Source organism: Symphalangus syndactylus, chromosome 6 (genome assembly GCF_028878055.3).
Source record: "Symphalangus syndactylus isolate Jambi chromosome 6, NHGRI_mSymSyn1-v2.1_pri, whole genome shotgun sequence".
NCBI classification, from domain to species: Eukaryota; Metazoa; Chordata; class Mammalia; order Primates; family Hylobatidae; genus Symphalangus; species Symphalangus syndactylus.
The window spans coordinates 10,348,535-10,373,535 of record NC_072428.2 but is presented as its reverse complement, the minus strand read 5'-3'; the positions used below and the strand labels follow the sequence as shown (position 1 = coordinate 10,373,535).

Below are 25,001 nucleotides of genomic sequence, written 5' to 3'. Positions count from 1 at the left end.
AAGTGGCATTTAGTCGGCTGGAACCTTGCAGCGTCCCACGCAGCAATCAGCCTGATCTGCAGTGAGGCAGAGCTTCACACTCTCCACCGGGCTGGGGCTGGAAACTGATGACAGACCTGGCTGACTCCCAGCGTCTCTAATGAATGGATACCTGGAGAAACCCTGACCTCCATAAAGCCAGAGGAAGGGGAAGGGGTGACATCAGGACTTCAGACACAAATCCCCTCCTTCTCCCTACTTCAAGACCAGATAATAATTGCTTTGACTGTAAATTGAGCTTTTCTTTTTTTTTTTTTGAGACAGAGTCTCACTCTGTCGCTAGGTTGGTGTGCAATGGCATGATATCAGCTCACTGCAACCTCTGCCTCTCAGATTCAAGCGATTCCCCTGCCTCGGCCTCCTGAGTAGCTGGGACTACAGGCACGTGCCATTATGCCCAGCTAATTTTTTGTATTTTAGTAGAGACAGGGTTTCACCACGTTGACCAAGATGGTCTCAATCTCCTGACCTCGTGATCCGCCTGCCTCAGCCTCTCAAAGTGCTGGGATTACAGGCATGAGCCACTGTGCTCGGCCCCAAACTGAGCTTCTCAATCTGCTTTCACTAGTATAAGCTAGAGCTCCAAGCAGAAAGGAAAACAAGCAAGACAGAATCTGGCTACTAGAGATCAGTGGTTTAATAAATTAGGGTTTCAACAATACCTATTTCCAACTCTTTTTAAGTTAAAGTCTATGGCATTTACTCAAACCCAAGACCACCTGTTGAATTTTTCTAACAGGGTTTAAAAAAGAATCTTTGATATCTATGCTTTTGACTGCAGGGAAACTTTAGTATCACTAGGAAACCAGAGAACAAGGGAAAACCAGAAAAAAAAATATTGCCTTTAGATTCAAGAAAACACGATCACTAAATCAGTCTCTGGATGAAATGTGAAATAGGGAGCTAACCCTACCAGCCCCTGTGGGAAGAGGACCCTTTAAGGAGTGGCGCTGAGAATGAGGCAGGCTCTAGATGGACTGACATTTCCCATCTAAAAGACCCCAACTGGTGAACACTGATTACCCCAGTCCTCGGCCCCAGTGATCCCTCAGCCCCCACACTTTAAGCCACTTACTCTGGTCGGCAGATCACCAGGTCTCCTTTGTTAGTACCATAGGCCAAGCCAAGCCCTGGCTCAGGCAGCCAACGGGCAGAGTTGATACTGACATGTCTCCGCTGGTCGGCAGGCATGGGATAAAGGACGTTGAAAACTCTCTAGGTAGAGGAAAAGAGGGAAAAAAAGAGAATGGGAGGAGAAACAATTTGTTACCAAGAATAACAAAATCCAGGGAGAAACAAATTACAGGGAGGAAAGGAGGTGGTTAGTCTGGGAACAGGATGACTCTTTTTTTTTTCTTTTTTTTCTATATATATATTTTTTTTATTATTATACTTTAAGTTCTAGGGTAAATGTGCACAACGTGCAGGTTTGTTACATGTGCCATGTTGGTGTGCTGCACCCATTAACTCGTCAGTTACATTAGGTGTATCTCCTAATGTTATCCCTCCCCCCTCCCCCTACCCCACGACAGGCCCCAGTGTGTGATGTTCCCCTTCCTGTGTCCAAGTGTTCTCATTGTTCAGTTCCCACCTATGAGTGAGAACATGCGGTGTTTGGTTTTCGAACAGGATGACTCTTAACTCATGCCTGAGAACCTGGGGCAGCAGGAGAGATGGGATTCTCTTAGTTTTGGGGAGAGCTAAGTCTCTTTTAAGAAATACTAGGGGACTCTATGGCTCTAATAATGTGCTCTCCTTAGAGCCTCTTAGCAAACTTCATTGCTTTTAAATTAACTCCCTGGAAAGCCCCATAGAGCTCACCATACCAGGACAGACTGCCCATAACTTTCCTCTGACCAGGCCAACCAGTGAGCATCAGTCTTGGCTGGTAGTCCTGTTACCATGGAAATCACAGTGCTCTCACAGCAATGGGGAATTGGAGGTGATAGGGGGGCGGGAGGGGGTGATAACATCAGAGAACATTCTTAATTCATCTAATTAAAAGCAATGTTAAAACTGCTATTGTTAAGGAAACCTAAAAGGTGCATTAAGATGGAGGGAGCGGAGCAGAGGGGAATCGTGAACGTTCAGGCACACAACTTGTTTCTAGCTTATATAAATCACTGTTAAATTGACTGTTTCTCTTTTTCCAAGCTAGTATTTTCTGAGCGGCATATTTTCTGAGTATGTAGGGTTTGGGCTGAAGGTAAACTATGGCCTCACAGTCTCTTTGGCCACTCTCTGATATGTTTTAGAAGCAACTTAATCAGAGATGGGGCAGGTCAGTGGAAGAATAAAAGACATGGGCTTTAGAGTTAATAAGACTTGGGTTCGAGTCCTGATGCCACTACAAAACAATATCTCTAGATCTCAACTTAGAACAAGCACATACATTCAAATAATTTGGGAGATTAAAAGAGATGATGTATAAAATGCCTGCCATGGTGCAAGCTCCTAAATAGTAACTGCTATTATTGTAACCAGGAACCTGCATCTGAGTCTCTTCACAAACGATCATCAGGGCCTATGAAAACGACAGGAAGCTGAAACTCTATAAACTGGAGTTTATTTCCCTTCTTGCTTCCTCAGTTTTTAATCTATCAAATATGAACTTCATTTCATCTGCCTTTACCTGCCCCCAGGGTTGATAGAAGGGGAAAAAAAGAGAAAACAAATGAGCATGTGGTTTAGACAGTAATATTCATAAAATGAACTTAGAGTGGTACAATAATAAGTATTTTTCTGACTATCCTGATGAGGGATGAAGGTGGGGAGGGAGGAAGGCAGGGAGGGATGATTGAGTCTGAACTAAAAGTCCACTCCACTTATGCAAACCAAGTGATAAGCAGCCCTGGATCTGAGAACACATGTTCATGTGCCCTGAGTGCCTATCTGAAAGGCCTTTGACAGGACAGCCTCCAGAATAGAGAAGACGGCAGCACGTGTCCTCAATATACTGACACACACACACACACAGAATCTTGTTATTAGTAATTTTCTAGGTGTTGTGGTGCTGTGAAATGTGCCCTGGTAGCTAAATGGTACTCTTCCAGAATGGCCTAGCTATGGTCCTGAGGTCAAATGGGCCTTTTACAGACATGGAACTGGTTCAGGTTTGAGGCACAGCACTGACTGCCCTGTGGCAGCTGCATTAGGGCCCTCCTACACCCTTCCTGTAGGACTCAACTCCAAATGTAAGGAATTTGTTAGGGCTCCTTAAATCTTTGCTCTAACTGAGGAGACTATTAAAAAAGAACCCAATGAAGTTAATGAATTTCTCTCGTAGTTATCTGGAGTGTGGCTACTTGGCCTTTGGATCATCTCCTCCTGGCTGGCAGGAGTCTCAAGCAAATTCATGGCTGCTATTCTCCACTCAGCCTCACTGGCTGAACGGGCACAGATATGGTAATACCATTCTTTCTCCTTTGCACCTAATCAATATTTTGCCTTTAAATCAAGCAATGAGGTGTGGCACCTTTATTCTTTCTCATGGAGGTTTTCACCTTCTCAGAAGATAACCAATGGTTTCTGTCCAACCTATAGACTTTATGGTTAAATAGAACTTGCCATTTAACTTTTAATACTAAAAGGACAATGTGGGTGTGATTAGACAATTGTGGCTGTGATCACTTAATCTGTTTAGTTTTCCTTCTCCAAAGGTCAGATGCTGTGAGCAGGGCACACCCAGAGTTAAGGAGGGATGAGGGTTAACTTCAATGGGTGCCTGAGGGGAGCACCTTGGTTTTGAGCCTGTGGTAGCTCTATATGGGCCTCACAACAAAGTCTCCCCTAAAACTACAATGATTTATAACTGTAGGGAATGGGGCAACAGGGCCAGAGAAAGTAGCCTTACAAGGAGGAGAATAATAAGACTTTAGTAATCAGATGCTTAAGTTGCTGTGCTGCGTTTTTTAAATGGGGGTCTGAAACAAAAGAATAAAAGACCTCTTTTCCAGAAATGTTCCAGACCAGGAAGTAACAAACAAGACTCTGTCACAAATTTACCTTTTATCATTTGTTGCTGCAGAGGGATTAACAGGCAAATATTATCTATTTGCTTCTTAGTATAGGAACTTCCTTTGGGGACAAAACCCTCAAGACGCCAATATGATAGATGAACCCAGCTTAGGTGAGACAAGGTCACAGAGGGATTGGAGAGAAGTAATGAAATGTTGAGACCCCCGGGTTGTTGCTAGCCACTTCCCAACTTCTGCAGTGGCAGGAGTCATGGGGGCATCAATCTGTCCCCCAGCTATGGCACTCCCTCATGCTCGAGTCCTTAAACAGTGCCGAAAGGGCAGTTCTCAAGTGCACATCTCTTCCCATGTTTGGGCATTAGGCTAAATCCTGCTTTGTGGCAGGAAGCCAGAAAATGCTGCACAAAGATCAGCAGCCTCCTGGATCCTGATAAGCACTTGCTCGCTTAGCACACTCTAGTGCGGCGTGGGAAGGAGGGAGATGAGGGCACGGAGGGTGCAGGATGGGAGGTTAATCACTGATCCACAGGCTGAGAGGTCATCTGGTCCAGTCATCCTCATTTCACACATGCCTGAAACCAATGGACGCTTGAACAATGAGAATCTGGCCCACTTTGAAAAGCACCCAGAGATGTAGTGTCTACCCCTTTCCTTGGCCAAAGCTGAACAGCTGTCAGTCCACCTCACTGAAGGGAAATACCTCTGACAATTAGCCCTACAGATGAGAGACTATCTGGACAAGTTTCTCAGTACTGACAGATGGTTATGTCGCTCTGCTAATCCCAAACCATTTATGGTTTTGGTCATCAGTCTTTCTAACCCAGAGACTGGGTGAGTTGTGAGTCCCCTTTTAGATTTCCGTGGGGACTGGGGCTCTGTAATCCCAAAGGTCATCAGTACTGACAAAGACAATATAAGAGATGGCTCTGGTCTTCATGTACAGACACCCTAAAAACATCTCAAGTAAAGGTTTCCTTAATACTAGTCAGGTACCCTGAAGCTCCCCATGGGATGTTCAGAACAAAGCTTGGGTGGCCTGCTGAACACCCACCCTGTCCCCCACTCTTCTCTCTGACACGAGAGACATGCCGTGCAGCTACACCACCAAATTCTATTACACTGGACAGATTATCAGGAACAGGGGACCCTCTGTGGGGCTGAAGACAAAACCCAGCTGCTGAATCATGATTGACGAGTCCTGGTTTCACCTGTCTCCACTGCAGCTCTTCCCTGGTATATGACGAATGCTGACAGCAACCCCTCTTCCCAAAGTAGATTGTTCTCATTTCTGTCTAACATCTATGAAGGGAAATAGAATCAATATGCTAGAAAGAAGAAATTTCTTAGAGTTGGTGCAGTCTCAGCATGTCAACAGGGAATGAGTCTGGTTGCCAAGATCTTTGTGGTTCTAACGGAGTAGAAGACAATGATTGCTCCACTTCTAGTGTCCAAGACAATCTCTTGTACCACTTGCCTCTCTACCCCTCAAACTCTAATAGGAAGTGAGAGCAAGAGAAAACAGTTCTCAGATCAAAACTAAAAGTGTCTTGTTTCTCGTTCAAAGATAGACAGGAAAAGAATGAGAGGGAGCCAGGAGGTCAGTGGAAAACCTTCTTCTCCATCCTTTTAAAATGAAGAGGAAAAAGGTATTGCAGCCCTCAACAAGATGGTCGTATTTTTTTTTCCCCTACTGCATGCCAATAAAACTCAGACCAGTAGTTCAAGCAGCAAACAGCACTGTTCAGATCAGCCCAGATAAGAAGCTAAAAGAAAAACTTTGTGGTTATTTTGTTTACATTTGGGAATCTCATCATCTGTAAAGCTAAAACCTCGCAGTGGTGGCCAGAGGTCAAGTGCAGTTGGCTGATCTTCTTTAACCAAGAAAATGGAAGCTGGCTGGAGGAAGGGGACAACTGGAAACTGAGGCTAGAAGAGCTGTGGGAAAAGGTGCAAGGTGCAAAGCAAGGGGGCTTTGAGGAAGAAAGGAACTGTGAGGAGGAAAAATGCCTTCTGGGTAATGATGGGAATTAAGGAAGGCTTAAGGTTTTAGTGAGGGTTACTAGAAGAGAATCAACTGAGAAGAGGAAAAAATCAATAGAAAGTAGATGCTAAGAGACAGCTGACCTTTCCATCGGGAATGGATGGCTACATATCTTGTCACAGGCTGAGAAATGCACATATCCTAGAGTGGCAGTGGGAGAGATACCTTGGCCATCTTTTCTTCCTTTCCAGCTGTTGATCTGCTTAGATCAATGAATTATTGAGTTTCTTCACCCCTAGGAAAGTCTGATTGCTTTTTAAAAACTTTAATTTCTTTTACTGTCTCCAAACCTTTATATTCTATGTTGGAATTCAGAATTCACAGAATGTTGATGTAATTTTTATAATTTTTATTATTATTATTTTTTATTTTTTGACATGGAGCCTCGCTCTGTCACCCAGGCTGGAGTGCAGTGGCACGATCTTGGCTCACTGCAAGCTCCACCTCCTGGGTTCATGCCATTCTCCTGCCTCAGCCTCCTGAGTAGCTGGGACTACAGGCGACTGCCACCATGCCCGGCTAATTTTGTGTATTTTTAGTAGAGATGGGGTTTCACCGTATTAGCCAGGATGGTCTTGATCTCCTGACCTTGTGATCCGCCCGCCTCGGCCTCCCAAAGTGCTGGGATTACAGGCGTGAGCCACTGTGCCTGGCCAATTTTTATTGTTTTTAAATTTTTACTGTTTTGAGAGAGCAGGGCTAACTCACAGGCAGTGCACTCATTTTTTTTTTTTTTTTTGAGATGGAGTTTCGCTCTTGTTGCCCAGGCTGGAGTGCAGTGACATGATATCAGCTCACCGCAACCTCTGCCTCCTGGGTTCAAGCGATTCTCCTGCCTCAGCCTCCTGAGTAGCTGGGATTACAGGCATTGGCCACCACGCCCGGTTAATTTTGTATTTTTAGTGGAGACGGGGTATCTCCATGTTGGCCAGGCTGGTCTCGAACTCCCGATCTCAGGTGATCCACCCGCCTCAGCCTCCCAAAGTGTTGGGATTACAGGCATGAGCCACCGCGCCCGGCCAGTGCACCCAATTTCTAAAGTGATTATTTAAAAACCCAAATCATACCTTTGTCTGGAAATTTTTAAAAAATCAAAATACCAAGTCACCTAACTCTCCCCCTTTGAAGCAGGAACAAATCTGCCTAGATTGCACATATCCAAACCAAAGCTCTCTCCCAGCAGAAAAAAAGGGCAAACAGCAAACAGCCTTTTTTTTTTTTTAATTTGTTCAAATTTGTTGCCCTTTGTTACTATTGACAATGTGCTGCCTTCAAGGCATTTCTAGGCAACCTCCTATGATTTGCTGAGTCCTACAAACTTTGTCTTATTCATTTGTTCCTCAAGGAGACCCCAAGGGCAGTCAGAGGACAAGCTTTTTATTTTTCAATTGGCCCGCTGCTTTCCAAAGGCCACCCCTGGCCATTAGGATCAAAGCACAGAGATTACTTCAGCTGAGGAATCTACTTCTGTGCTAAAAGAAATACTGAGGCACTCACGGCTTCTGGAATTCCCAGAAATTATACTCGCTGGGCGTGATGGCTTCTGCCTATAGTCCCAGCACTTTGGGTGGCCGAGACAGGAAGATCACCTGGCACCAGGAGTTCAAGACCAACCTAGCCAACATAGCAGGATCTGCGTGTCTTCAAATAAACAGCCAGGCATGGTGGCACATACCTTTAATCCTAGCTACTTGGGAGGCTGAGGTGAGAGGATTGCTTGAGTCCAGTTATTAAAATTTACAGTGAGCTATGATTGTGCCACTGCACTCCACCGTGGGTGAAATCCTGTGTCTTAAAAAAAAATTTTAAACAAATAGGCCAGGCGTGGTGGCTCATGCCTGTAATCCCAGCACTTTGGGAGGCCGAGGTGGGTGAATCACGAGGTCAGGAGTTCAAGACCAGCCTGACCAAGATGGTGAACCCCCATCTCTACTAAAAATACAAAAATTAGCCAGGCGCAGTGGCAGGTGCCTGTAATCCCAGCTACTTGGGAGGCTGAGGCAGGAGAATTGCTTGAACCCGGGCGGCAGAGGCTGCAGTGAGCCGAGATCATGCCACTGCACTCCGGCCTGGGCAACAGAGTGAAACTCTATCTCAAAAAATAAATAAACAGAAAGAAAGCAATTACTCTGATTTCCACATCTCTGGGCACAGAGCACAACACAAGCTCTTGAACTTCTGTGGCTTTCTGCATCTCAAAGGAAATGGTCTAATGAGTTCTAGAGATTCACCTTGGATAAGAGAATGTTTCTATATCTTTTGCTTGATCCATTTGTGTGTGTGTGTGTGTGTGTAAGAAGTAGTATTTCTCTGTTCAGGACAGGGATTATATTAAATACTTTCAGCTTTTATAAATATATGAATTGATTTTCCTACCAATTCTTGAAAAAAAGGATGTTTTGCCTTTCACTTTTTAAACTATCTACTGGGAACCTCTCATCATGTCTCAATGCTGGAACTAGAACCTGGAGAAACTCACTGATATCGGTTAGAACTGTGCAAACGAGGCCGGGCGCGGTGGCTCATGCCTGTAATCCCAGCACTTTGGGAGGCTGAGGCAGGCGGATCACAAGGTCAGGAGTTCGAGACCAGCCTGACCAACATGGTGAATCCCTGTCTCTACTAAAAATACAGAAATTAGCCGGGGTGGTGGCATGCACCTGTAATCCCAGCTACTCGGGAGGCTGAGGCAGGAAAATCACTTGAACCCAGGAGGCAGAGGTTGCAGTGAGCCGAGATCGTGCCATTGCACTCCAGCCTGTGCAACAAGAGCGAAACTCCGTCTCAAAAACAAAAAAAAAGAAAACATCGGGCTGGGCACGGTGGCTCATGCCTGTAATCCCAGCACTTTGGGAGGCCAAGGCGGGCGGATCACGAGGTCAGGAGATCAAAACCATCCTGGCTAACACAGTGAAACCCCGTCTCTACTAAAAATACAAAAAAATTAGCCGGGAGTGGTGGCAGGCGCCTGTAGTCCCAGCTACTCGAGAGGCTGAGGCAGGAGAATGGCGTGAACCCGGGAGGTGGAGCTTGCAGTGAGCCGAGATCGCACCAGTGCACTCCAGCCCGGGCTACAGAGCGAGACTCCGTCTCAAAAAAAAAAAAAAAAACATCGTGGAAATGAGTAAGATGCTCCCTATTTTCAGGATTATCTCATTAGTACCTTGATTCAATTAGGGCATACTGAGTAAAGGGCTGTTTCAGTGATAGTGGTGGTGAGCAGGGTACACATGCGTGGACATGTAGAGAAACCCAGGGCACATGAGATTTCAAAGTAACACACACTTAGGAAGCAAACGTTGCACGCCTCCCGCAGCTAACTAAGCACAGTGAGGGCTGGGGAGATGGCAGTGAAAAGACCAGAAGAAGCCAGGCATTGAACATGGACGCACTACAGAGGAAGGGACTAGGTCCATTTTGTTCACTGCTGCATTCCTAGACCAATGATAGGGGCTCAATAAAGTCTGAGTGAAGAGAATAAAATGCAGCATAGACTGCACTCTACTAAGAGGCCACAGAGGAAAGACACTGTCAGAGTTGGTGAATCTGTCGTGGAAAAATTTCCTAAATGAATGGCTTTGAGTGCAGTTCTAGTGTTATTTTTAATTTTTATCTTGCCCCCCTCCCTTCTCTGACAAATCGCACCAGAGACATCTTTTACTTCTCCTATACCCCTTCCCCCTTTTCCTACAATGTTCTGAAGAAAAGAACTTTTTGAGGATAGATGCTTTGTGCCACATCTCAGAAGTCAACTTTAAGATAATTGCAGCGGAAGCAGCTTTTAATCAACTGACAGGCAGCTTTAAGAAAATTAATGAGGACAAAATCTTAGGAAGGAGTAAATCATTTCTGACAACAAAGCCGTCTCTCTTTTATCCCAATCTCCCCTTGCAGAAATAGTACCCTTCCAGGATACAAAAATAAAATATCATTATTTTTGGTATTTGCCACCCCCAAGTCCAGACAAGATTAAGAAAAGGCTCAGTTTCCTTAGATTTCTAGAGAAATCTAGAAATTTGGAAAACTCTGGATTGAACTAGAATTCTAGGTCACTTTTGGAAATCAAACTTGCAGAATATAGGTAAGTACAGATGATTAGGACTATATTGTAAGTTCAATTCAAGGGCAGGGAAGCAGAGAGTCATAATAAAGTTTGTAGATTGAAGAATAAAGCTGGGACAAGTCAAAAGAGCCTATATTTGTGAAGTTATATAAATTCTGCTGACAGCACTGGGCACTCATCCTGATCCAGGATCTAAGCCACAACTATAGTTACCACTAATTTGAGAAGTCTGGATCCCAAATTTTTTCTATGGTTCATTTTACTGAACTTATAATAATAATGATGATGATCATCATCAGCAGCAGCAGCCATCATTAGTCTCTGTAAGGATGGATACCCAACAGTATAAAAGAAAGCAAGCAACCTAATGTTTATTTTCAGAGATAGTAAGAGATAGAGCAAGAACAAAAGCAGAAAGGATCAAGATATATTGACAGGCAAGGTCTAGATGGAATCGCCCTACAGCCCATGGTTCGTTCTTAACTTAGCGCACAGAGTCATCCAGAAGGCTTGTTAAAACACACATGGCTGGGCCTCGCCCCCAGAGTTTCTGACTCAGCAGATCTCAAGTGGGGCTGAGAATCTGCATTTCTAATAAGTTCCCTAGAGATGTCGATGTGGTCCCCTGGGGGCACACATTGAGAACTGCTGCGCAATCAGATTTGGGTGGGATGTAGGTCTATAAAAAATGGTAACAGGCCGGGAGCGGTGGCTCATGCCTGTAATCGCAGCACTTTGGGAGGCAGAGGCGGGTGGATCACCTGAGGTCAGGAGTTCGAGACCGGCCTGGTCAACATAGTGAAATTAGCCGGGAATGGTGGAGAGTGCCTGCAGACCCAGCTAATCAGGAGGCTGAGGCAGGAGAATCACTTGAACCCAGGTGGCGGAGGTTGCAGTGAGCCAAGGTTGTGCCACTGCACTCCTGCCTGGGCGACAGAGGGAGACTCCATATCAAAAAAAAAAAAAAAAAAAAGGAACAAACCTGCTTTCCTTCCCTGCTGCCTGGGACCTGTTTAGGGTGAGGGGGAGGCATATTGCTAGCGCTCTAGAGGGAGAAGGGGTATAAAGGGATAGTCCACTACTGACCAGCAAAACTCTTAGGTCAAGAAAGGAAGAAAGAAGAAGGGCAATGGGGAGGGGAAGAGGAGGAGAGGGAGAGAGATGGATACTTTCTTTTCAATGTGTCCTACAAACTATTGATTTGTCTGAGTAACACTCACTCAACCCTTGGCTACGGTTTTACCACACAGCCACAAAGAAAAAGCTTTCAATAAAATTGACCCTTAGGTATTGGAGGCTTTCCCTTAAAGACCACAATACTGTTCCATGGAGAAGGGGGAGCTAAACTGCATTGTATCCCAGAGCTTCCTCCTCAACCCAAGTCAAATGAAGGTGTCCTTAGTCATCCCTTCTGCCAATAAAATGACCTGAGAGAAAAGCAAACTACTCCCGGTGAGATTCAAGTTCCTAGTGCCTCTAGGATCTGCAGCGATTAGGCAATGAGGATCTTTTTCACTTCTTACTAAACCACTTATGTGCCTACAATCCCCACTTATTGGGAGGTGGGGGTGGTCCATGTTAATTCCAGTGTTGAAAGCACTAATCCTTATTCTTGCTTTCTAGCTCAAAATGCCCTAGCTTCGCCCTCATGTCCCTGAACCTCCCTGCCTAGTTGCAGGCTTCTGCCCCTATTCCTAAGTAACACAGCACTTACTGAGATACAAACTAGAGGAAGAATGTGGTATATGACTCTTTCTGGTTTCATTAGTAATTTTGTATTTTTGTTATTATGCTTTCACTTGGTTACAACCAAAGTTATTATACTGTGCAAGTTGCCACTGTTTTAGAAAATTAATTGCAGTTCTCTGTTACAATATTGTGCCTGGTTCCAATTAGAAAATGAAAGCCGAGAGGGAACACAGGCAGTTTAGTGTTTTGAGAATTCAGCAAAACTTCAGCTCAGCAGTCTCTAAAAGCTTAACCTAAAAACAAAACAAAAATTAACAAAAAGCCCTCTCTGGCTCAAGTAGAAGGGAAACAGACAGAAAATAAGATTCTGAGTCATAGAGAGTAGCACATCCAGTCTGGAGGAATCACAAATGGACAGTGGGAAGGGAGAGAGAAAATATGCGCCCAGTCTTACTTTCCTGACTTACCCATCATTAAAACTGGGAGGACTAACACGATAAACAGAGAAGGGAAAGATCAAAAGGACCCTAGATCCTAGAAATAAGGACAAAAATTAAAATGATTCAACATAAAGAAAAGACTCCAGCACATACAGCTATTCAAGGGAGAAACCTGGAAAGCAGCAACAGCCGAGAAAAGATGGGAGGTGAGGCGCAGACAGCCAAAAAGCTGAGTTTGGTAGGAAACAGAAGACAAACACCACTGTGCCTGCAACATAATTAGCGAAGAATCAAAGCATCATGCACGAAACAATGGCAAGTAGACCTGAGACTGACTGCCTTGCTGAGGAGGCTGAGGGCAGACACCTAAAATGAAGGAAATCTTGTTTTAAAAATACTAATCCCGGGTCCCTCTGACTCCCATTCTTATTCTGATTTTAGGTCTGACACGGATCTGTATTTTAGTAAGGACCCATGTAGTTCTAATGTAAGTTGTCCAGGAACCACAGTTTGAGAAGCACTAATCCAGAAGTCTGAAGAACTGCTTAGGGTAAGTGCATCAAGGCTAATAGCAATTAGCAATTCATTTTCAGAAGAGTTTTCATATTGGATTGTGTCAGAGATCATCTCTTGGGGAGAGATGTCACTTAGTGCCATCTTAAAATAAATCAATGCTCTGGAGGATGTTCTCCTGGGAATGTCTGTTGGCCCAACACATTTGCCTCTCTGAACATTACCACAGTGAATTCCAAGAGGTAACACCAGACAGAAAGGGAATTCTGGGTAGCAAGGCTCTAGGACAGGCCCATTACCCACTAAAGCATTCCTTTATGGCCAGAGCTTGACTTTAGAGATGGAGACACCCACCTATACTTACCTGTGCAAAGAGGGAGACGCTGTACTGTCCCATTAAACCCTTGCTCCCTGTTCTCAGACAAAAATTCACTTCTTGCCTTAAACGGTGATACAGCACAGCTATCCAAAAAAGCTCGTGTCTTCCCTTCCACCAATCACTGAATTCAGGGACATTTGCTGAGTGATCTGGTGCCTTTGGACGTAAGGGGCAACCAAGACCTGGAAAACCAGAAACCTTTCTGTAGCATGGGGGTTTAAAGTCAGACTGGGTGGACACTTGGTTGACCTAAACCTTGTTGAGATGCCTTGATCCTGTCTCTTGGGTGACAGGGACACTTCCCAAATGGGAACTTTCTGGGTACTTCAGCTCCCTTTCTTAGTGCTTGGTGGCAGATAGTACCTACTGAGAATCAAAAAAGGCTCACCAGGCAGCCTGGCAGTGGTAACTGCAGTCACCAAGCATGCAGCTGCTGGCTAGCTGCCTTGAGCCCCTTGGCAGGACAGCCAGGGGCTGAATGGATTACCACATCTCCTCTCTAACTACATTCCTTGAGCTGCCAGCCCCATATGTGACAACAGATCCCATCACCTTGGCTTCTGCTTTGTAACTGTTTGTCTTCAGCCAGATGTTTCTGGCTACTATGGAAAAGTGGAACTGTGCTAGGATGGAGGACTGGCAGGCTGTGTGCAGGAGCTGGGCAAGAGCCCTGGCTTATGAAAGAGGCTAGAGAGGTCAGAGCTACCAAAATCAGATTCTGTCTCTTAATGATTATAAACAATTATTCCACAATTAGGCCGGAAGGGTTAGAAGAACAGCTGTTGGGACTGGGATTCCAGGTGGTGAAAAGCAGAGAACAGGTGCTTTTACCAGCCAAGGCTGCTTAAGAGAAGCAAAAGAAGAATATTTAAACGAAAACTCAACTTCCATCCTCAAATATCTAGATAAGAAAATAGACTTGATGAACATCCCACAGTGACATCTCCTGTTCACCCAATGTCAAATATTTCCAGCCATATGGAATTCAAGACCAGAACCTTCTTGTCATTGTGATATCAACAGCAGAGAATGACTTGTTTTCCTCTCAGAAGCTTGGTGGGACATGATGTTATGTTACCCATCATTGGTTCTGCTAGTTACCACCTAGAAATGATAAGGAGGATGCTTATTTTTATTTATTTGTTTTTTGAGATTCTCTTTCATTTATTCATTCACTTTCTACTAAGTGTCAGGTTCCGCATGAAGTCTTAGACTTCATAAAGATAAAACAGACACAGTCTCTATTCTCAAGCTCACAGCCCAGGAGAGGACAGTGACGTGGAAACAAATAACTGCAGTTTGGTGTGACAAGTACTGACACAAGAATGTGTAAGAGGTGGCCAGGCGCGGTGGCTCACGCTTGTAATCCCAGCACTTTGGGAGGCCGAGGCGGGCGGATCACGAGGTCAGGAGATCGAGACCACGGTGAAACCCCGTCTCTACTAAAAATACAAAAAATTAGCCGGGCGTGGTGGCGGGCGCCTGTAGTCCCAGCTACTCGGAGAGGCTGAGGCAGGAGAATGGTGTGAACCCAGGAGGCGGAGCTTGCAGTGAGCCGAGATCGTGCCACTGCACTCCAGCCCGGGCGACAGAGCGAGACTCCGTCTCAAAAAAAAAAAAAAAAAAAAAAAAAAAGAATGTGTAAGAGGTACAATGATAGCACAAGGAACGAGTGATCAATTCTATTAAGAAGTAAAAAGCTTGCAGGTAGCTAGAGATAGGGGACAGAAGGGCATTCCAAGTAAAGGTACCCTGGCAAGAAGGCACTTTGTCAAATTCAAGAAGCTTGGAAAGTGGCTGAGTGTAGTTGGACAGAGGATATCTGTTGGAGACAGGAGGGAGAAGAGGCTGGAGAGGAAAGGACCACACTAGGCCACCCACTTTCTATCACTTTGTATATAATGGGTGCTCTTAGTTTTTTTATTTAAAACAAATGCTTCCCATTCCAGACATTCAACAACCATCCACATGCACAGCACTAAATGAGGGACCTGAGGGATATCCCTCTAAGGAGCTTACACTGAACCAAACTGGGTGGATTAAACACATACACTACACAGCTAAAGTAGAAAAAAATGGACCAACAAGTACATCCAACTATAAATGGTACAGACTGCACAAAGTACTAAGGAAATTCACAGGTTCTTGGTTTCTGACAAAGCTTAAATACTATCTCATTAGAGAACTGTTCAAATGCTTGAATCCCCTTGACAAAAACCTGGCTAAATGAGCACCTATGGGACGTGGGACGCTCACTCAGGCACATTAGTCTGGCTGAGGCCAAAAGGCCACGAACCACAGGATGCCCAGAAGGCTTTTATGGCAATATAAGAGAGACATGCCTTAGACAAGAGAGGGTCCTAGACAGGACTTTTTCTTCACTGGTGAAATGAATGGGATGATTAAGAATACAGCAACTGCCTAAAGTCTTCATCTTCCATCATAATTATAACCCACAGGAAAAAAACATTTCATGGCATACTATTACTTTTTACAGCTTGTTTCCTCACACACACACACAAAAAAAAAGCTTTAAAAATAAGCATTTCATTGGGTCCTTTATGCATCTCCAGATTAAAAGTTTCATGTAGAAGTAAGGAAGTATTCAGTTTATCTGAAGATACTTACAGGCCTCTGGGGAATGCAGCACATATTCTAGGGTGTGAGGAAGGGCCTTTGATAGTCCAGAGCTTCCACAAATGAAGGCTGCTGGTCATGGATGGGCTTGACTAGAGCCCTTCCTTACTCCTTATGACTGTGTGATAGCTCTGGTCCTGGCTGGGAGGTCACACCACTGTCCCCTCATTACCCTTCCAAGCCTAGGGGAGCTGCCATACAGTGAAGGCACAAGCAATGGCACTCACCCTCATGGAGGTCTCTCCACCATGGGCCTGTTGCAGCCTGAAGACCTGGGCCACCATGTGCTCTGTGGAGGGGTGCAGCAGGATCCTTCGTGAGGCCAAGCCCACCATTACATATCTGCCCATTGGGGACAGGCTCACCGAAATGGCGTTGGGACCTGAGGACCAACAGAACAGAGAGATATTTCCTAGGCTTCTGACCATTCCAAGGAAACAACTTTCACTCTTACTCTTCTCTTTTTCTCTAATCTTCATATTCACTTGCTCATCCTGGTGTTATGTCATAGGACTGTAGTGAGGAGTATGATGAGAAGGCACACACATACTGAGTATAGTGTTTGACATACAGAAAGCACCTAATAAGGCTGAATGCGGTCGCTCACGCCTGTAATTCCAGCACTTTGGGAGGCCAAGGCAGGGGCATCACCTGAGGTAGGGAGTTTGAGACCAGCCTGACCAACATGGAGAAACCCCGTCTCTACTAAAAATACAAAGTTAGCCAGGCGTGGTTGCACATGCCTGTAATCCTAGCTACTCCAGAGGCTGAGGCAGGAGAATCGCTTGAACCCGGGAGGTGGAGGTTGCGGTCAGCTGAGATCCTGCCATTACATTCCAGCCTGGGCAACAAGAGCGAAATTCCATCTCAAAAAAAAAAAAAAAAAAAAAAAAAAGTACTTAATAAATGCTAACCGTTGTTATCAACATTTTAAAAAATTGTTAACATCCTGTAATTACTATTTTGAAACCTACTTTTTTCATTTACTACATTATGAACACTGTTCAGTAAGAGCATTTTAAGGGCCAATGGAGCAGTTCTATCACTGCACCATCATTTGTTTAGTCAACTCTTAAAAAAAAAAAAAAAACACTTAAATTCGACTCAAGGTGACACCAGCAAAACAAAACACCCACCCCACCCCCCCGCAAAACAAACAAACAAACAAACAAACAAACAAAAACAGTTTCAAGGCAACAATTTGACATTTTTCTGTATGGTAACACTGCTGTGAAAACCCTTGTATGTAAATCTTTGTATAGTTTTCTGATTATTTCCTTAAAAGCTGGATTGCCAAACAGCTGACACATTTTGGGAGGTTTTAAATACACGATGCCAAACTGTCTTGCGGTGCATGTGTCTGCCACAACCACCTCCTCCCTTATTCCTGGACATCGTAACAGGGGCACGTGGTAGGACTCTAATGCTGAGATGCTTCTGCAATGTTACTAGCCAGCACTCCTGCAAAGCAATCTTTCTCTGGCCTGTGCCCCAGTGAAGGTAGGGGCAGCATGTGACCATTACTCCCACCCAAGCCGTGCCTCACCTAGCAATGACCATGCCAAGGCACCAGCGTCCCTCTGTCATTAGGTTGGGCTTCCTATCCCTTACCAAATCGCTTGGTGTAGAGCATTTCACCCAGGTTATGGGGGGCCAGGGAGTACACTGCCAGGATGCCTTCATCGGGAAAGCCCCTCTGGCTGCTGGGGATGAAAGCTGCCAGGAGCTGGCCATCTGCAGAAATGTCACAGCTGGCATCATTGTAGATCTTGCAGTTCTGCACCAGCACATTCACGGAGGCTGCATCAGACAAAGAAGGAAAAGAGGATAAGAAACTTTGGAGTTGATACTGTAAAAATTCTGGGGCCAAGAAACTTTAGGGACTTCGTAAGGGCCTGAACCTTGTCTAGAAATGGTAAAGAATACCTTCTCATTCAAACTAAAATGTCAAATGAACCAAACACAGGAGGCAAGAAAAGTATGTCTCTTTTCCCACCTTAGCAGGAAACTACAGGATAGTCAACACCACCACAACCACCTGCTGAGTCTTAGTTCACATTTAGGAAATACCGCTTGAGAGATTAGATAAGGAAAAAGTTATTAAAAATTATTCCTAGAGAGCCATTTAACAGCTGTTATTGTCCCAGAGATCAAAACTAAGATAAATGGAAATGCAAACCCATTGGTTCCAAGAAAAAGGTGATACAGGTAGAGCTTTCTTGGGGCAGGAATCCTACTCAACACCCATTATGTGACCTTGGAGAAGAAAGTCATTTCATAAATTTGTATCTTACTTTCTCATTTAAGAGAAAGAGAACTGGAACATCTAGAGACCAGTTTTCTGGAAGAGCTCCTTGCTAATACTAATCTCTAACTCTACCAAGAGAGGAAACAGAACAAAGCCCAGCTGCGGCTGGATGGCCAGGGCTCTTTTCATTTCCCACTATGCTCTATGCCAATGTCCATGGCAGCCCTAGTCTGCACTTAGCAGTTCCTGAGAACAAACTGCAGGGTCAGGCAGGCAGCAGGCTCAGCCTGGTAAGGTGGCAAGATCTGAGGGTGGAGGAATGTCCGTTAGTGAGGAGCATCCACTCAACAGAACAGGACCAATGAGATGTTAACTGGCACTGTGCCTATAGGCTTTGTTTCAGTTTTCATCTGAATCCCTCTCTGAGTCCCACTGTGTGATTCCCTGCCAGGAAGAAGTGGCTTACCCTTGATGTAAGCATAGAACAAGAGTGCCCACATCATGGGCCCAGGCAGAACAGCACAACACATTCAAACAGACCAAGCTCATCAGGGCTTTGTCTCATTTAGATATACCTCAAGCAAAAAAACTTTTTACTGTTTCTCTTATTTGAAGGAGATGTCCACTGTCAGAGGCATTGTGGTAATTTTTTAGAAGCCAAACTCAGAGTCCAAGTGATCTACTGCCCTCGCCAGAGTCCAAGTGATCTACTGCAGTAATCCAAAAAAAGTCAAGGGCAAGTTTCCCTAGGAAATTACCTCAAGGAAAACAAAACAAGGAATTGCTCTTTCAGACGCCCCCAGGCTTATGTGATCTGATACTTAGAGTGATTTGTAAAACTCTATTTGTTCTCCTTTCCCTGTGTGTTGCTAATGAGATGACAGTGTATATCAAAAAAGGCATCAGAACACATTGATTAGGCTATTGTGCCAACTCGGGGGCTGACACCTACAGCACCATTACGCATAAAACCGAAGAGGGACCACAAGGATGGTTCTGTTTGCTAACTAATAAAATAATGATATCCAAATACTCACTGCTATCACCATTAGGCCTTTCTACTGCTCAACTCCCAACCTACCATCTGGTCTAGCCTGTAAGGCTAGATTTATCTAGTTAGGACTGGGACCATCTGCTACTTACTACTCAGGGTCCCAAGCCCTTTGCCAAAACAAAAACAAAAACAAACAAAAAAAGATATGGCAATATCCCTCTCCTTTTCTGGATCAACACATGAATCCAGCTGGGAATATAGAACCAAAGGAACCGGGAGAAGTTTCAGAAGTGAGACCATCTTGGTTTTCTAACTCTGAGGCTGACAATGCTCAGAAAAATAAAAAGAAACTTAACAATTTACACTCTAACCACCAAAAGCAGGGAGAGAAAGAAAATAAAGAAATCATCAATATTAAGTAGTACATGAACCTAAATAGGAAAGGAGAGGGGACTCTACGGGCTTTAAGACAGCTTTGAACAGTTACCATTTTATCTACATTTAATGTCTCGAGGGGCCGGGCGCGGTGGCTCACGCTTGTAATCCCAGCACTTTGGGAGGCCGAGGCGGGTGGATCACGAGGTCAGGAGATCAAGACCAGGTGAAACCCCGTCTCTACTGAAAAATACAAAAAATTAGCCGGGAGTGGTGGCGGGCGTCTGTAGTCCCAGCTACTCGGAGAGGCTGAGGCAGGAGAATGGCGTGAACCCAGGAGGCGGAGCTTGCAGTGAGCCGAGATTGCACCACTGCACTCCAGCCTGGGCGACAGAGCGAGACTCCGTCTCAAAAAAAAAAAAAAAAAAAAAAAAAAAAGTCTCGAAAATGTCTGTTGGGTTATGTTATCAAAACAGACTTTCCTATCTTGCTGTTACATAGATCCAGCTCATGTGTGTTAACGTTTATTTTGGTCAAACAGCTAGAAGGCTATAGTAACCCTCAAAACTCATCACCAACACACAAAAAAGCATTTAACGGCTTACGGAGACAAGGGGTGCAGACGAGAGTACAAGTAAGGTTTTCCTTCTTCTGGAAAGCTTGGCTCTAAAATCCCTAAAAACTGGGCATATAGACAAAAAGCATTTCGTCAGCCTCAAATCCAGGCCACTGTGCTTGCGTTTGTATTATATGATGATGATTCCAAGTCAATAGCTATCTCCCAAATTCTGCCCTCTCCCCTGACTCCACCCAACTTCATAACTCTTCCTGGCTACTGCAATGAGCTCACAGAGATATGCAAAGGACAAATGAAAAGAGAATGCTGAAAATTGTAATAGCTTCTTCGGTAGCATATTCAGTTTCAGAAATTTTGCAGCTCATGATCTGGGGTTTCACTTCTACCCTAATGGGATGTGGTAGGCATAGAGTGATTTGGTAGCTCCATTGCACTGGGTTCTGTTTACAATTTCATTCTCACATTTGCTGTTTGTTGTCTATTAATTTCACATGTGGAAAAGGAAACGTTCAGTTACAATAAGTGTCACTGCTTCCATTCACTTGTGCAGCTTCCTCTTGTAAGGCTGAAATTTTGATGAGTTAATTCATACAGGAAGAGATTTCTTGGATCTCAATTACTTGTTTATTTAGGCCACAGGAAAGTAATGTACTAATGACAAAGAACAACTAACTCATCCTTTTTGGATTCAACAATAATATAAGGTAGAGAGAAAAGGGAGATGTGAAACATAGCCGAAGACACCGGCTATAGCTTACACACCATTAGAAGTCTTTGTGGTGCTCCATACCTTGTGTGACCCCAGCAGTACACAAACTTTAACACGTATCAAAATCACCAGGAGGGCGTATTAAAACACAGACTGCTGGGACGGGGCCTGAGAATTTACATTTCTAACAAATTCCCAGGTGTCTCTGATGTTGCCGGACTGGGACTACACCTGAGAAGTGCTACCTCGTCAAATAATCCTTAGTCTTGGAGATGTATCTCCAACAACTGGCTTTCACTTAAAGGCAAAACACATATTGGAAAAAATGATGGGATATTTAGCTGGGCAGTGAAGAATGGAAATAAAGATTAGGAAAGAAAGGATTTTCAAATCAAAACTGCTCAAGAACTTCAGGGGGCAGCTCCAGAGGGAGAAAAAACAACGCAGGAGACAGCAGGAAGCCATGTTCCAGACTCTGCAATGTAATCTCCTCCCAATTAGAAATGATTTCCAAGTGAAAATGCCCTAGCAGGGAATGGGAGGGGTTAGAAATACTGATGCCTGGAGGAGCAGATGGCTCTGCCTTCCTATCAGCTCCATAAATTATAAACAAACACCTTGTACAAAGATCGATTTGTAGCCTGTTGCTGGCTGGCCAGATGAGGCCATGGGAGCGATTAGCAGCTGCAGTGCTTTTGCAAATGCATTAGATACTGATTTGGAAAACCCAAGGGGGGTTAAATCAGCAGAAAAATTTCCTCTTGGCTATCTCTGAGCCCCTTGGATTTCAGAATAAGGCCTGCACAGAGCTCCAGATGACCCATAAACACTCCCTGAAGGCACTATATCCCCTGTGGTATCGCCTGCCCCACACCACTCATCCTCCAGGTTTCTTAAGGCCTATTCTGACAGGACAGCCTAGTGACTAATTCCATTCACCCAGTAAGAGTTCACTCTTAAAAATCATAGTGAATCTAATGTGCCACTTTTTTCAGGAAAGCAATTTCAGAATTATTTATGCATGAGGCCTTATTCATAAACTTCTAAACACTAATCTGAAATCTCAAGTGAGAGAAGCAGGTGGCAAGATCTTTAGCCTAACTCCAGGAAAAGGTTAAATGCAATTCACATAAATCAACTTGGTGGTTGCTGAATTCATCGGTAAAACACAGAATCAGGCTGGGCTCACACCTGTAATCCCAGTACTACAGGAGGCCAAGGCAGGATAATTACTTGAGGTCAGGAGCTCGAGACCAGCCTGGGCAACACAGCAAGACCTCATCTCTATAAAAAAAAATTTAAAAATCAGCCAGCTATGGTGGCATGTGCCTGTGGGCCGAGTTACTTGGAAGGCTGAGTACAGGAGGATCATTTGAGCTCAGGAGTTTGAGGTTATAGTGAGATGTGACTGCACCACTGTACTCCAGCCTGGGCAACAGAGCGAGACCCTGTGTCTAAAAATAATAATAAGTAAAATAAAACATGAAACCTCAAAAATTAAACTCACGTGGAACTTTCAAATGAATAATCAGACACATCACTAGAACAGAACAGAGAGTCCAGAAATATATCTAAATACAGAAAAGAAATTAATTGTATGATGAAGACGACATCTCAAATAAATGGAGACAAATGGATTATTAATTAGTTGGGACAAGTGAGTAGCCATATGGGGGGGAAATTGGATCATACTTTGATTATTTGGGACTAAATTTCCTAGTGAATCAAAGACTTAACTATTAAAAAACTAAAATATAAAAGTTCTAAATGATCTCCCTAATGATGACACAAAACCAAGGAACCATAAAAGGAAAAGTTGTATAATTTTGACTTCTTAAAATAAGTTCTATGACAAAAATAACCTTCAGCAAAGTCAAAACTCGAATGACAAGTAGGAAACTCCTATTATAAGTTAATTTTCTGATTTATAAAGAATTCCTGTAAAATTGCTAAGGAAAAGACCAGTAACACAACAGAAAAATTGGTAAAGCACATGGACAGGTCAAGAGAAGGGAACACAAATGGCTGTGTATATGAAGAGGCATGTAATCTTGTTTGTAACATAAAAAATACAAATTTAAAATGCCCACATACTACTTTTTTTTTTTTTTACATATCAGATTTGCAAATATCCAAAAATTTGATAGTACATTCTATCAGCAGGAGTTTATGAAATCAGGCACTCTCATGAACTCCAAGTGGAATAATGATTTGGCATGAGCTGTATAGAGTGTGGTATGGTAATAACTACACACACTTCCCCCCTGCAATTCCATTTCTAGAAATGTATCCTAGAGATATACCCACACATGTGCAAAATGATAAACTGCAGCAAAGCTTGTAGAGTAAAAGATTGAAAATGACCTAAAGGTCCTTTAATAGTAGACTAGTTAGAAAATTATGGTACATTCATACAATGGAATACTAGGCAGTCATAAAAAAGAACAAATAAGCTCTTTATATACTGACATGAAAAGAACACTGAGCTATACTGTAAAGAAAAAGTGCAGAAAGTACAGATGAGTACATACAGCATGCTACCATTTGGGTTAAATAAAAGGCAGAAAAACATAAATTTGCATTTGCTTGTATATACATATAATATTTCTGAAAAGATATATAAGGAACTGCTAAAAGTGGTTACATGTGAGGAGGAGTGGTAGGATTGGGGGGCTTCTTACTGTATTAATCTTTTATATTTTTAAAATTTTTGAACAGTAGTATCAATTTCAGATGACAATTAAACAAAGTGACAAAATAACAAAAAATAATTTTAAACAAATTATGGCCAACTTTAAATAAATTATGGAACAGAAAGCTAGAAATGAAGAAGCAAACTTCATTTTCAATAAGGGAAAAGGTGGATTGTGGTTAATTTCCAGCAGAGTTAAAGAATGAATTACTGGGCATGTGGCCTATAAGCACTTAGAAATGGATGGTTGCTGCTGAAGTTTCATTGAGACAGGACCTGAAAAATTAAACTGATTTTCCTTGTCCAATAAAGATACCAAGACTGGCATATCAGGAAATGCCACAGACAGAGAATATCTTAATTATTTTAACGCAACTGGCAAAGTCTTACAATATCATACAGACAAGACAGAAAAATGTCAGCCTCAGATATGAACAACCAAGCCCAGAGTGCTAATTCATAAACCAAAATCAACACAGAGGAAGTCCACAGTAACGTACTACAAGGCTTGGTGCAATGCCCTGCCTGATTCGCTACTTTTTGCTAACAATCTGAAAGAAGACAGAAAAGCATGTTTATTGAATTAGTAGACAATGGAATGTTGAGAAAGAAGGACTAAAACAAAGTTCAAATAGATGATGAGAGGCAGGAAAAAGAAACTACAGTTGACAGAAAAAATTGAATAGAAACAAATACAAATCTGTTGTTATTAAAAGATAAGCTGGGCTGGGCACGGTGGCTCACGCCTGTAATCCCAGCACTTTGGGAGGCCGAGGTGGGTGGATCACCTGAGGTCAGGAGTTCGAGACCACCCTGGCCAATATGGCAAAACCCCGTCTCTACTAAAAATACAAAAATTAGCTGGGCGTGGTGGCAGGCGCCTGTAGTCCCAGCTACTTGGGAGGCTGAGGCGGGAGAATCGCTTGAACCTGGGGGCGCGGAGGTTGCAGTGAGCCGAGATCACACGACTGCACTCCAGCCTGGTGACAGAGCAAGACTCTGTTTCAGAAAAAAAAAAAGATCAAGCTGTACAAGTACAGGAAGGTTGAGTCTTGGTTTATTAACAATTATCAAGAAATTTTAAGTGACTAAAAATTCAAGAGTGGCTTCTGAAAAAACTGCTGAAACCACAGGGTAAGCTAATAGTGTCTGAAGCACCACTGTACTATGTATTTGACAGCTCACATCTAGAGTTTTCTATTCTTTTCTGCCCTCCTCCACTGAAAGTTAAAAGGAAAGAGGAGCAGAACTGTCAAGGATTTGGAAATCAGTGAAAGGAATCTAAGGAGGTTTGACCTTTCAACAAAGATTTAATGGAAAATGGCAGCTTAGTTTAAATAGTCAGAGGACTGTCACTTTAAAGAAGCATTATGAGATTTATACTATGGAGGTTCAGAGACAGAACTAGGACCAATGGGAGAAAGTGACAAGGGAAATGGTGGCTCAGTGCAAAAAAAAATTTTTTTTTTTTTTTTTTTTTTTTTTTTGAGACAGTGTCTTGCTTTGTTGCCAAGGCTGGAGTGCAGTGGTGTGATCTTGGCTCACAGCAGCCTCAACCTCCTGGGCTCAGGTGATCCTCCCACCTCAGCCTCCCAAGTAGCTGGGACTACAGGTGTACGCCACCATGC

At 43.6% G+C, this 25,001-nt stretch overlaps 1 protein-coding gene across 20 annotated transcripts in view; it reads right to left on the bottom strand.

Moving 5' to 3' along the window:
* Positions 1-25,001, bottom strand: part of AMBRA1 (autophagy and beclin 1 regulator 1) — a 203,982-nt gene that overhangs the window by 20,957 nt on the left and 158,024 nt on the right. For all 20 annotated transcript variants that reach the window (XM_055281705.2, XM_055281712.2, XM_055281711.2 and 17 more), the window contains 3 exons: positions 17,390-17,578; positions 16,006-16,160; positions 1,115-1,254 (listed from right to left, as the gene is read on the bottom strand). In XM_055281705.2, the coding sequence (XP_055137680.1) occupies positions 1,115-1,254; positions 16,006-16,160; positions 17,390-17,578 (484 nt within the window). The remainder of the gene's footprint in view (positions 1-1,114; positions 1,255-16,005; positions 16,161-17,389; positions 17,579-25,001) is intronic.